The sequence below is a fragment of the Mesoplodon densirostris genome, chromosome 7, assembly GCF_025265405.1.
Source record: "Mesoplodon densirostris isolate mMesDen1 chromosome 7, mMesDen1 primary haplotype, whole genome shotgun sequence".
In the NCBI taxonomy this organism is placed as follows: Eukaryota; Metazoa; Chordata; class Mammalia; order Artiodactyla; family Ziphiidae; genus Mesoplodon; species Mesoplodon densirostris.
In genome coordinates this window covers 11277641-11292402 of record NC_082667.1, presented here as the reverse complement: position 1 = coordinate 11292402, position 14762 = coordinate 11277641, and the positions used below count along the sequence as shown (strand labels likewise).

At 39.9% G+C, this 14762-nt stretch overlaps 1 protein-coding gene across 1 annotated transcript; it reads left to right on the top strand.

Annotated features, from left to right (window-relative positions):
- The first annotated feature begins 507 nt into the window (after positions 1-507).
- Positions 508-13751, top strand: LOC132494106 (membrane-spanning 4-domains subfamily A member 12-like). The gene is given in 6 exon segments (XM_060105142.1): positions 508-774; positions 8431-8568; positions 9188-9245; positions 11220-11335; positions 13331-13462; positions 13650-13751. Coding segments are annotated over 6 exon segments (813 nt in total).
- Positions 13752-14762: the final 1011 nt, after the last annotated feature.

Sequence of the window (14762 nt, the reverse complement as noted above, 5' to 3'; positions counted from 1 at the left end):
GGCAGTTGCTATAAAACAGGTAAAAGATACTTCAAAAATAAACAATCAAAAGTTAATGCTGGGCTTCCCTGCTGGCGCAGTGGTTGGGAGTCCGCCTGCCGATGTAGGGGACGCGGGTTCGTGCCCCAGTCCAGGAGGATCCCACATGCCACGGAGCGGCTGAGCCCGTGAGCCATGGCCGCTGACCCTGCGCGTCCGGAGCCTGTGCTCCGCAGCGGGAGAGGCCACAACAGTGAGAGGCCCGCGTACCGCAAAAAAAAACAAAAAACAAATGGGAATTGGAAAGTAAATGTATCCTCATCTTCCCCTCCTTCCCTTCTTTCAAACTGTAGGATGTATAGGATTCCAAAGTCAAATAAGTATCACTCATATTTGTTGCCATTGCCCATTAACTGCTCACTTGCTTTCATTCATTTGCATAGATAATGGACATTTGACAAGATTTTCTTTAGTTTCCTTTCTGGGTAAATTTATCATTTTGCTATGTTTTGTAATACTTAGGACATAATGATGTCATCCAAGCCAACAGCCTACCCCAGAATGTGTGAAACCAAACCTAATCCTTACCCACCAAGCTACTCTACGGCTCCTGGGTCTCAACGACCTCTGAGTTTCATCAGCCTAGGAAACCAAGCACAGAGTGGTCAGCCTCCCTTCATTACTTCTCCAGGAACCTTCACCAACAGTCGGCAGGGTCCAGGAAATATACAAACGGTAAATTAAGCTAGAGGAGAAGCAGCTACAAACTTTAAAGAAGAAGCAAAGACACTAGGGGTAAGTCTACTTACTACTAGAATTTTTATTTTGCATTTGTAAGGTTTTATTGTGCTTATAAGCTATAGGAGGAGAGAAGTTTATGATCTCATGACATAAGCCCAATCAGCTCGGTGCTTTGTGACCGCCTGGAGGGGTGGGATGGGGGGGTGGGAAGGAGGGAGACGCAAGAGGGAAGGGATATGGGAACAGATGTATATGTATAACTGATACACTTTGTTATAAAGCAGAAACTAATTAAAAAATGTAAAAAAAAAAAAAAGAAAGGTTGGAATGCTACCCTGGAAACGGTATTCCTTTTAGGTAGAAATAATTAGTCTGCATATAGATTTTACCCCCAAATTCATTTTACTTTGGATTCAAGCAAAAAATTTAATGGGTGACAAAGGATTCTTCGTAGCAGGATGATTCAGTAACACTGACATTCTGGAAATGCCACCACTTCTAGCTTGATCTCACTTTTGCAAAGGATATTTTGGGTACCCTCACTCCTGTCTCTGATTAGTTTCAAGTCTGGTATTTGTACAGAGGCAAGCTCATATTGAGGGCTGCCTTAAAAACAGAAGGAACTACAAATGGGCTGTCTGGGGAAACTGGGTGTGAAAGAACTAGGGGCCATTCCATCTGCTCTCCCCTCATCCAGTGCCCATGGAGATGTTATGACATAATTGCATGTCAATTCCATAAGGGGCACTTTGACCATTCCTAATCTAGTTTATAGAGGTACTGTAAATAAAATATGCCCTATATGTACATGAAGACTCCACTGGCATAGGTGGCATTATTAGTTCCTTTGCTGTGCTTTTTTTTTTTTTTTTTTTTTTTCTTTTTGCGGTATGCGGGCCTCTCACTGTTGTGGCCTCTCCCGTTGCGGAGCACAGGCTCCGGATGCGCAGGCCCAGCGGCCATGGCTCACGGGCCCAGCCGCTCCGCGGCATATGGGATCCTCCCAGACCGGGGCACGAACCCGTATCCCTTTGCTGTGCTTTTGAAGAACCTCTTTCACGCCACTAACACAACTCCTCCAAATGGTACTGTCCCTCCCTGTGTGCAGCTCTAACTTCTCTGCTAGAGGCTTCCATAAGTTATATTGAGTGCCCATTATATGCCAGAACTCTTCTAGCCATCACAGGAAAGTAAAACTGAGCACTGGCCCCCCTGCAGCAGGCAGATGTAAGCTGGGAAGTGGCCTCTCAGATCCTCCTCCTGCCAGAGAGAGGAAGTTCCCTGCTCCCATTGGGCCACTGGCACAAACTAGCACACTGCACAGCTGGCCCCATACAGGTGCTGGGAATACGGCAGAGAACAAATCAGGCATAACCTCTGCCCTCATGGAGCTCAGAACCTAGTGGGAGAATCAGACTACACACATAATAGAGAATTAAGGTACACAGTGTGCTGGAAGTTGATAAAAGATATGGAAAGAATAAAGAAGTGTGAAAGGGATAAGGAGTTCCAGGCAGTGAGGGGGTAGCAGTTTCAAGCTGGTCAGGGCAGGCTTTCCTTAGAAGACGACAACTGAGCAAAGACAGGAAGTGAGGAGTGAGTCTTGTGGGTGTCAGGCAAGAGGTTCCCAGTAAAGTCAGAAGGTCTTTCGAGGAAAATGTGGCATGTTTGAAGAACAGGGAGGAGGCAAATAAAGTAGAATTGAGGGCTTCCCTGGTGGCGCAGTGGTTGAGAGTCCGCCTGCTGATGCAGGGGACACGGGTTTGTGCCCTGGTCTGGGAAGATCCCACATGCCGCGGAGTGGCTGGGCCCGTGAGCCATGGCCGCTGAGCCTGCGTGTCTGGAGCCTGTGCTCCACAACGGGAGAGGCCACAACAGTGAGAGGAACACGTACCGCAAAAAAAAAAAAAAAAAATTCCCAGGTCTGCCCCTCAGTAATTGTGTGACCTTGGGCACTGCTATGGTCTGAATGTTTCTGTCCCCCTCCAAAATTCATATGTTGAAATCCTAACTCTGCAACATGATAGTACTAGGAGGTAGGCCTTTGGGAGGTGCTTATTAGGTCATGAGAGTGGAGCGCTCGTGAATGAGATTATTGCCTTATAAAAGAGACTCCTGAGAGATCCCTCGCCCTTTGCACCATGTGAGGACACAGAGGCACGGGCTGTGAACAGGAAGAGGGCCCTCACCACAAGGTGACTGTGCTGGAATCTTGAACGTGGACTTCCCAGCCTCCAGAACTGTGCACAATAAGATTATGTTGTTTATAAACCACACAGTCTGTGGTATTTTGTTACAGCAGCCTGAACAGACTAAGACAGATACCTAATTTCTTTAAGTCTCTGTGTCTCCATCCCGTTGTTTGGGAGGATTACATGTACAATCAGTGTAAAGTGCTTAGAAATGATCAAGCATATTGTTAATGCCTAATAAATTGTTTTTTCTTCATTGATACTTTCCCCAGAACTCGGATTACCCAAGCAGAGAACCGGTCCATTTGCAAAACACAGTCATTGAAGTCACAGTTACAGCATTTTTTTCAAAGAGTCTTGGAGGCTCTCAGGGGATGCTCATGCACGCCTATGCAGTAGTACTTTTTGAAGAATCCTTGGGCCACATGAACAAGCCTCCCCAAATACCTCAAACAAGGCTTTACTGAAAACTTCCCTAATATAGGAAAGGAAAGAGTCAATCAAGTCCAGGAAGTGCAGACAGTCCCAGACAGGATAAATCCAAGGAGAAACATGCCAAGCAAGACACATACTAATCAAAGTATCAAAAATTAAATACAAAGAAAAAATATTAAAAGCAGCAAGGGAAAAACAACAAATAACATACAAGGGAATCCCCATAAGGTTAACAGCTGATCTTTCAGCAGAAACTCTGCAAGCCAGAAGGGTGTGGCAGGACATATATAAAGTGATGAAAGGGAAAAAACTACAGCCAAGGTTACTCTACACAGCAAAGACCTCATTCAGATTTGACAGAGAAATTAAAACCTTTACAGACAAGCAAAAACTAAGAGAATTCAGCACCACCAAACCAGCTCTACAACAAATTCTAAAGGAACTTCTCTAGGCAGAAAACACAAGTAAAAGATCTACAATAACAAACCCAAAATAATGAAGAAAATGGGCATAGGAACATACATATCGATAATTACTTTAAATGTAAATGCATTAAATGCTCCAACCAAAAGACAGAGACTGGCTGAATGGATACAAAAACAAGACCTGTATATATGCTGTCTACAAGAGCCCACTTTAGACTTAGGGACACATACAGACTGAAAGTGAAGGGATGGAAAAAGATATTCCATGCAAATGGAAATCAAAAGAAAGCTGGAGTTAGCAATACTCAGACAAAGTAGATTTTTAAATAAAGATTATTACAAGAGACAAAGAAGGACACTACATAATGATCAAGGGATCAATCCAAGAAGAAGATATAACAATTGTAAATATTTATGCACCCAACATAGGAGCACTTCAATACATAAGGCGAATGCTAACAGCCATATAAGGGGAAATTGACAGTAACACAATCATAGTAGGGGACTTTAACACCCCACTTTCACCAAAGGACAGATCATCCAAAATGAAAATAAAAAAGAAAACAAAAGCTTTAAATGATACATTAAAACAGATGGACTTAATTGACATTTATAGGACATTCCATCCAAAAACAACAGAATATACATTCTTCTCAAGTGCTCATGGAACATTCTCCAGGATAGATCATATCTTAGCTCACAAATCAAGCCTTGGTAAATTTTAAAAAATTGAAATCATATCAAGTATCTTTTCCGACCAGAATGCTATGAGACTAGATATCAATTACAGGAAATAAATCTGTAAAAAATACAAACACATGGAGGCTAAACAATACATGCTACATAACCAAGAGATCACTGAGGAAATCAAAGAGGAAATCAAAAAATACCTAGAAACAAATGACAAAGAAAACACAACAACCCAAAACCTATGGGATGCAGCAAAAGCAGTTCTAAGAGGGAAGTTTATAGCAATACAATCCTACCTCAAGAAACAAGAAACATCTCAAATAAACAACCTAACCTTGGGCCTCCCTGGTGGCGCAAGTGGTTAAGAGTCCGCCTGCCGATGCAGGGGATACGGGTTCGTGCCCCGGTCTGGGAGGATCCCATATGCCGCGGAGCGGCTGGGCCCGTGAGCCATGGCCGCTGGGCCTGCGCATCCGGAGCCTGTGCTCCGCAACGGGAGAGGCCACAACAGTGAGAGGCCCACATACCGCAAAAAGAAAAAAAAAAAAAAAAAAAAAAAAACCTAACCTTACCCTTAAACCAATTAGAGAAAGAAGAACAACAAGAACAAAAAAAAACAAAGTTAGCAGAAGGAAAGAAATCAAAAAGATCAGATCAGAAGTAAATGAAAAAGAAATGAAGGAAACAATAGCAAAGATCAATAAAACTAAAAGCTGGTTCTTTGAGAAGATAAACAAAGATGATAAACCACCAGACTCATCAAGAAAAAAAGGGAGAAGACTCACATCAACAGAATTAGAAATGAAAAAAAAGGAGAAGTAACAACTGACACTGCAGAAATAAAAGGACCATGAGAGATTACTACAAGCAACTCTATGCCAATAAAATGGACAACCTCGAAGAAATGGACAACTTCTTAGAAAAGCACAACCTCCCGAGACTGAACCAGGAAGAAATAGAAAATATAAACAGAACAATCACAAGCACTGAAATTGAGACTGTGATTAAAAATCTTCCAACAAACAAAAGCCCAGGACCAGATGGCTTTACAGGCGAATTCTATCAAACATTTACAGAAAAGCTAACACCTGTCCTTCTCAAACTCTTCCAAAATATAGCAGAGGGAGGAACACTCCCAAACTCCTTCTACGAAGCCACCATCACCATGATACCAAAACCAGAAAAAGATGCCACAAAGAAAGAAAACTACAGGCCTATATCACTGATGAACATAGATGCAAAAATACTAGCAAACAGAATCCAACAGCACATTAAAAGGATCATACACCCTGATCAAGTGGGGTTTATCCCAGGAATGCTTGATTCTTCAATATATGCAAATCAATCAATATGATAAACCATATTAACAAATTGAAGGAGAAAAACCATATGGTCATCTCAATAGATGCAGAAAAAGCTTGTGAAAATATTCAACACCCATTTATGATAAAAACCCTCCAGAAAGTAGGCATAGAGGGAACTTAGCTCAACATAATAAAGGCCATATATGACAAACCAACAGCCAACATCATTCTCAACGGTGAAAAACTGAAACCATTTCCTCTAAGATCAGGAACAAGACAAGGTTGTCCACTCTCACCACTATGATTCAACATAGTTTTGGAAGCCCTAGCCACGGCAGTCAGAGAAGAAAAATAAATAAAGGAATCCAAATTGGAAAAGAAGAAGTAAAGATGTCACTGTCTGTAGATGACATGATACTATGCATAGAGAATCCTAAAATGCCACCAGAAAACTACTAGAGCTAATCAATGAATTTGGTAAAGTAGCAGGTTACAAAATTAATGCACAGAAATCTCTTGCATTCCTATACACTAATGATGAAAAATCTGAAAGAGAAATTAAGGAAACACTCCCATTTACCATTGCAACAAAAAGAATAAAATACCCAGGAATAAACCTACCTAGGGAGATAAAAGACCTGTAGGCAGAAAACTGTAAGACACTGATGAAGGAAATTAAGGATGATACAAACAGATGGAGAGATATACCATATTCTTGGATTGGAAGAATCAACATTGTGAAAATGACTATACTACCCAAAGCAATCTACAGATTCAATGCAATCCCTATCAAACTACCAATGGCATTTTTCACAGAACTAGAACAAAAAATTTCACAATTTGTATGGAAACACAAAAGACCCTGAAAAGCCAAAGCAATCTTGAGAAAGAAAAACGGAGCTGGAGGAATCAGGCTCCCTGACTTCAGACTATACTACAAAGCTACAGTAATCAAGACAGTATGGTACTGGCACAGAAACAGAAATATAGATCAATGGAACAGGATAGAAAGCCCAGAGATAAACCCACGCACATATGGTCACCTTATCTTTGGTAAAGGAGGCAAGAATATACAATAGAGAAAAGACAGCCTCTTCAATAAGTGGTGCTGGGAAAACTGGACAGCTACATGTAAAATAATGAAATTAGAACACTCCCTAATACCATACACAAAAATATACTCAAAATGTATTAAAGGCCTAAATGTAAGGCCAGACACTATAAAACTCTTAGAGGAAAACATAGGAAGAACACTCTTTGACATAAATCACAGCAAGATCTCTTTTGACCCACCTCCTAGAGTAATGGAAATAAAGACAAAAATAAACAAATGAGACCTAATGAAACTTAAAACCTTTTGCACAGCAAAGGAAAACATAAACATGATGAAAAGACAACCCTCAGAATGGGAGAAAATATTTTGCAAATAAAGCAACTGACAAAGGATTAATCTCCAAAATTTACAAGCAGCCCATGCAGCTCAATATCAAAAAAACAAACAACCCAATCCAGAAATGGGCAGAAGATCTAAATACACATTTCTCCAAAGAAGACATACAGATTGCCAACAAACACATGTAAGGATGCTTAACATCACTAATCATTAGAGAAATGCAAATCAAAACTACAATGAGGTATCACCTCACACTAGTCAGAATGGCCATCATCAAAAAATCTACAAACAATAAATGCTGGAGAGGTGGGAATGTAAATTGATACAGCCACTATGGAAAACAGTATGGAGGTTCCTTAAAAAACTAAAACGAGAACTACCATATGACCCAGCAATCCCACTACTGGGCATATACCCTGAGAAAACCATAATTCAAAAAGAGTCATGTACCACAATGTTCATTGCAGTTCTATTTACAATAGTCTGGAGATGGAAGCAACCTAAGTGTCCTTTGACAGATGAATGGATAAAGATATGTGGCACATATATACAATGGAATATTATTCAATCATAAAAAGAAACAAAATTGAGTTATTTGTAGTGAGGTAGATGGACCTAGAGTCTGTCATACAGAGTGAAGTAATTCAGAAAGAGAAAAACAAATACCGTATGCTAACAAATACATATGGAATCTAAAAAAAAAAAAAAAGGTTTTGAAGAACCAAGGGGCAGGACAGGAATAAAGATGCACATGTAGATAATGGACTTGAGGACACAGGGAGGGGGAAGGGTAAGCTGGGATGAAGTGAGAGAGTAGCATGGACATATATACACTAACAAATGTAAAATAGATAGGTAGTGGGAAGCAGCCACATAGCACAGGGAGATCAGTTTGGTGCTTTGTGACCACCTAGAGGGGTGGGATAGGGAGGGTGGGAGGGAGACACAAGAGGGAGGAGATATGGGGATATATGTATATGTATAGCTGATTCACTTTGTTATGAAGCAGAAACTAACACACCATTGTAAAGCAAATATACTCCAATAAAGATGTGAAGAAAAAAAAGAAAAAAACAAGGCTTTACGCTGAGGCCCTGGCCTTAGCATATGTCAAAATCTTAATGGCCCACCTCCTGTAGAGGTATAGCTAAATGACACCATGGATCTTGACAGAGTTGACAATAAATAAGGAGCAGCAGCAATGATAGTGATGTTTCAGTGGTGCCTGAAGATGAAGAAGCAATTTTTAAATGTCTGTTTTCTTTTTTCAGGCAATCCAGATCATGATTGGATTGATGCACACTGACTTTGGAATTATTTTGGGTTTAATGGCCTCTATTTATAACCAAGTTTGGGGTTTTGCTTCCTTGTCTTTTATTGGCGGATATCCATTCTGGGGCAACCTCTCTGTGAGTAGCCTGCTGCAACAGCTGTCCTTCTCAGTTTATCAAGTATAGCTGTCCCCAGTCTATGCACAACTCTTTTTTTAATAAGCCCTGCATCTGATCAGCTGGAGAATTTAGATACTAAATATTAATATTAGATATTAATTAGATAGAGAATTAAATAAAGAGCTTGTATTCTCCATTTTAACTTGCAGCCTAAACTCACACCCTATAGTTTACACTAATCAAGTAACCAGCAAACCAAAGTTTTATTTCCCTATTACATTTTAGATGGAAATGTATGTGCTGGGTGGACAGTGGCAAAAAGAGGTGATCGGGAACATGATTAAAAATATGCAATTGATCATGAGAAGAGACTGAGCACTGAGGTCAGAAGTCATCCGAACAAGGAAAACTTACAAGGGAATGAGGTCTTTTTATGCGAGAAACTAAGGAGAAGAAAGAAAAGGATGTCAAAAGGACATAGTAACCTCGAGAGTTACTCCAAAAAATTGAGAAGTACAAGAGGAATTTTTGAGAGGGAAATATAAATAGGTCAACCTTTCATCATATAAAGAGAAGTATTTCCCAGGAAAAATCAAAGGACCCATCATTTCACAAATAAATTTGTTTATTTCTACAGTTCATTATTACTGGAGCACTCTCTATTTCGGCATCCAGGCAGTTTTCCCCTTGTCTGGTAAGTTAGAATGTTTCTACTTTTTAAACCCCTTTAAAGATTAATTTATTTGGGTAAGAAAATTGAGAAGGCAGATTCAGAAAATGAGAAGGGGAGCATTGTTTTCCCAGAAGTATCTGTGGGTTCCCTCCATGGTATGTATGCCTTCACATGGTCTACACAATTTGCCCCTCAGAAATGGCAGAGGTTGGGCTTCCCTGGTGGCGCAGTGGTTAAGAATCCGCCTGCCAGTGCAGGGGACACGGGTTTGAGCCCTGGTCTGGGAAGATCCCACATGCCGCGGAGCAACTAAGCCCGTGCGCCACAACTACTGAGCCTGCGCTCTAGAGCCCGTGCTCCGCAACAAGAGAAGCCACCTCAGTGAGAAGCCCGCGCACCGCAACGAAGAGTTCTTCCCACTCGCCGCAACTAGAGAAAGCCCGCGCAGCAACGAAGACAAACGCAGCCAAAAATAAATAAATAAATAAATAAATAAATAAATAAAGCAAATGCAAAAAATACATTAAAAAAAAAAAAAAGAAATGGCAGAGTTCAACATCCCGACTCTTTAATTCACAAGAGTGGAAATTAGTAAAGATGGGGTTGTTTACTTCCAAGGCTCCCCGGTTCAGTGGGGTCACACTGCACCGGGGAAACTCCAAGCAGAAACAAAGAACCAGGGAACACCCTCTTGCCACTTCAGTTATCAAAGACTCTACTATGCATTTGCTACTTCTCAGTTCTGTCTTGCCGTGTATTGTTATTTTTTCTTTGTGCATATCTCCTAGTCTTATTCAGATTTGACTTTTGTTTTATAGTTCTTTAGATCATCATGAAAAACACCTAGCTCAGTACCTAAGAAGAGTCCATAAATCACTGAGACAGGCCTTTCAATTCTCTCTGTCACAGCCCTCCACCTTTTGCAATCTCCTGGTCCACTTTGGAAACAGGAGAAAGAAAATGGTTTGCCAAGAACTAGAGATAACTAGAACAGAAGTGGTTTCGAGACTATATTTAATCCAGCACAAGAGGGAAGAACAGAAAAATAGGAACACAGGGTCATGTTGCTCATATGTTCCCAGACTAGACTACACTAGACTAAAAATAAAATAAAATAAATCAGTCTAATCTTGACTACTCTTGTAATACAAAAACAAAATAAACTATCCTTTCACTGCATGATTTAGAGATCCTTCCCTCTAACTATGCTTGTCCAAGCATAGAATCTGTCCATTTGGAGAAGAGAGCTAAAATTATACCTAAAGCGATTTTTCTAGGAGCCCTTTAGAGACCTTCAGGAGACTATCTAAGGCATGCTGAAGCAGTAGCACATTCCAAAGAACTCCTAACAAGTCAGCTGAGGACTTGGTTTCACAATTATTCTGCTGAATTTCAAAGTCTTCTTGTAGAAACTGGGGAACGTTTTATACTCTGCCCATTTACCCCTACCCTCAAAAGCCTAACAAGTTCCTCATTCTAAATCTATCTAGTCCTTAGAAAGACAAGGGTTTCATTAATTCCTAAATTTATCAGCACAGATTTTTTTGTGTATATACTTTTCCATCTATAAAATGCGATGCTATATAGTACTACCTCGTAGAGTGGTTGTAAGAGTTCTACAAAATAACGCATTTACATGATTTAATACAGTGGCTGTCACAGAAAAAATGCTCATTATAAGTTTGTCATTTTATTGTTTTAAAAAGGGAATATAATTGTTATTTTGCATGAGGCTTAGACAAATATAATAGATGAGCTTCTGCTTTGTATTATTTACATTTTTCTACAGATTTTAGAAATACCCTACATTTAGGTGGCATATAGAATAGTTTTCATGGTAACTATCCAGAAGGGCAGAGGAAAAAGATCATTTCAACTTCAAAATTTTTTTCAAGATTTCAAAGATTAAGAACCATTAGATTTAAATTAGGCTTCTTATTTCATTTAATTTCACTCATCTTACATATGATTTATTTTTCCTGCCATCTCCATCATATAAAAGGCAGCCTAGGAATGAACACTGTTAATTTTGTCTTTGCCTTCATTGGGGTGATTCTGTTGCTGGTGGATGTGAGCATTAATGGGCTGCCTAATCAAGACTCCTGGGCAGTGGTAAGTATCCCATCACCTACCATGTGCCTCCTCTCTTTCCACTCACTTAGAGTGGATCTATATTTTATTTCTTATTACTGTACAGCAGCTCTAGTAGTAAATCTCTTTTTCTATTCCAGTCCTACTCCTGGTCATGTGATCTCTAGGACTAGAGAATAAAGTGGGAGAGTCACCTCTGTAGATGGACTATGGCAGAAAAGGCACCCCTTAGTGGTCCATATCATGGGTAGTCACATAGGGAAGACTCCTAAAGGGTATACAGAAATACTGGGAAAAAAAGCTCCTGGAAATAAAAGAGTAACTGAACTTGCACACTGAATGAGAATAACCTATACTAGGAGAAAGAGATGCAAAATAAGTGAGATATAGATATCAATATTGATATTGATACATATTGAAATATATGTATCCTTGTTAAGGCATAAGGTATAGAAAAGGATTCTTTGAGGTTTTAGGGAGAAAAATCAAATTACTTACAAGCAGGAAAAAAATCAGCTTGACTCAGTCTCTACTACAACAACATTCAGTGAGGGAAAATCATGGAGCAATATCTATAAAGTTTTGATGAAAAGAAAATGTGACTCAAGAGTAACAAGTCCAGGGACTTCCCTGGTGGTGTAGCGGTTAAGAATCCACCTGCCTAATGCAGGGGATACGGGTTCAAGCCCTAGTCCGGGAAGACCCCACATGCCATGGAGCAACTAAGCCCCATGTGCCACAACTACTGAGCCTGCGCTCTGGAGCCTGCTAGCCACAACTACTGAGCCCGCGAGCCACAACTACTGAAGCCCGCACACCTAGAGCCTGTGCTCCACAGCAAGAGAAGCCACCGCAATGAGAAGCCCATGCACCGCAACAAAGAGTAGCCCCCTACTTGCCACAGCTAGAGAAAGACCGCACGCAGCAATAAAGACCCAATGCAGCCAAAAATAAATAAATATATTTTTTTAATTTTAAAAATAAAAAAAGAATAACAAGTCCAATAAAATCCTTGTGAAAGTATAAAAGCAACAAGAAGATACTCTCAGTGAAACAACAATAACACACATGGGCACTGCTCCTAAAAAAAAAAAAAGAATAGTAATATTCAACCATACACGAGGTAGATTAAATCAAGAATATAGAAACGCAAGGAGAAGCTGTGTAAGGAGATTCGTGAAAAGCACAAAAACTGGAAGGTGAAGAGAGATGAGAGGTAAAACAAGCATGCTAATCTCTCATTTTTCATAATAAACAATCATCTAATACTGCCTCAAACTGAAACTTGTAGGTTTAAAATGATGTCAACTTCTTCATGGATTTCATAAACTTGACTTCTTTTTGTTCTTTTAAAATCAGGTAATACTTTTATTTCAAAATAGGAAGTAAAAATGATTCCATTATTAAAAAATGGTGTTTCCCTCTATTGCTCTCTCATTCCCTCCCTTGCTTGTTCTCCTTTTTTCTTTTCTTTTTTTCTATTTTTTTGTCTGCCCTATGCGGCATGCCAGATCTTAGTTCCCCGGCCAGGAATCGAACCTGCGCCCCCTGCAGTGGAAGCACAGAGTCCCAACCACTGGACCGCCAGGGAAGTCCCTGCATCCACTTTTCTATTTGCCTTTTGCCCGTACATAGAGTTCTAGAATAACAGGTCTCAGATGTTAATTTAGCTCATTTCTGGGCAGTGGCATTTGGAATGATTGGTTGTGTTCTATGTTACTTGATTTACTTTTTTATTTTAATGAGCAACTAAATTTTTATTAGAAAAAAAAGCCACTGCAAAGAGAAAAACTCTATTTCCTTTCTAATGTTTCTAAATAAAACAGTCTACTGGCAAAAAGGGAAGTCTTCTGGCATTTTAAAGAAATTCCAAAGTTAATTTACATTGCCCTGAAATAAGCATGTGATGACAGAGAAATGATCCCAGAGCTAGGTGAGTACAAGCAATAGTGCATTTGATGAATCAGAACTTTTTGAAGCCTGGGTGAAGCCCTCCTGATTTAGTCAACATTTCAGTGTGTTTATTCCTGCTTTCGGCTTGCTGGGAAAGGAATTTCAGCCATGCTGATCATCTTCTCTCTTTAGGAGTTTTGCATAACTTGTGTCACAGCCCATTTTGCCAGCCAAGCAATCACCAACACCAATGGGGTGAGTTGGGCCTCTGCTCTGGAAAATAATCTGAGTATGTGCTGAAGAAATACAGACTTCAGTGTCAGCTAAGTCCCACTGTGGGCTTTCCACAGTGCTCTTTGTCCTCTTCTCTGATGGGACTGGGGTGGGGGGTACTGAACAGGATTATAGTAACAATATTGTTTGCTTTATCCATTCTTTCCAGTTTGTCCTGGCTATTCCAACTGTGTATGCAAATAGTCCCTTGACAACAGGGTGGTCCTCAGTTCCTCCCAGAAATGATGGCCACCAAGCTCATACCACCTAATACCACTAGGTATTAAAAGAAAAAGGAGGATCATGCAATCTCATGGGGTAAAACTACCTGCAGAAACTTCCTAAGAAGCTGGCCTCTACTCTCCACGATGATCGCTGATCTTTAAAGACTGTGTTTCAGATTTGTTCTTAGTTTATCACCAATGATAACTGCGTGGATCTCCCTGTCACTGTCCTTCCCACATGCCACTACCACTCACTGGCAAAGGGGAAGGGTCAGAGGACCGGAAATGACTGCAACTCTCTTAAAGTTAGAAAATTTCCTGTTAATGTGACCCTTTCCTCAATAAAATGTTACTAGGAACATAAGCCTTTTTGGGTATTTTTTTTATTCATTTGGTTTGTTATTGGTTGTTAAGTAGGAGAGCTGACAAAATACCGCAAAGCAGACTGATAAAATTTCTTTGATGATGATTTCAGGGTGTCCAAGTAGAAATGTTATATCCTACCACAGAAGTTATATGCCTATTATTAATATGATGCTATTTAAAGCCCTTACGGTAGTTTCATTCTGGAGTATCTAAAAATGTATTCATTAATTCATTCATTTGCTCAAAAAAGGTATTACACTACTACTTTGTGACCAAACACTGTGCTATTCAATTACATAAAATTAAGATTTTACATAGTTTTTATTTGGGGTAATATAAAATGAGATAAAGTGGGCTTTATTGAAGTGCCAGTGTACACATGTTTTTTTTTTCAGGTACAAGTAACAAATGCTGGGTTTAAGTACAAAGACTTCACCCCAAAAATATAACAAACTGTATGAGAAAAACCAAAGTGCATCCTATATTTAGTCTCTTCATTCCTCAGAAGAATACAGGTTATTATTAGACCTCTAGGGTGTCTTCCAAGTCTAAACTCTAAGGTTAATAATTCATCATGAAATACATGGGTTCAAGAATTATCTTTCCACCCTTGTACACTGTTGGTAGGAATATAAATTGGTGCAGCCACTGTGGAAAACAGTATAGTGGTTTCTCAAAAAACTAAAAATAGA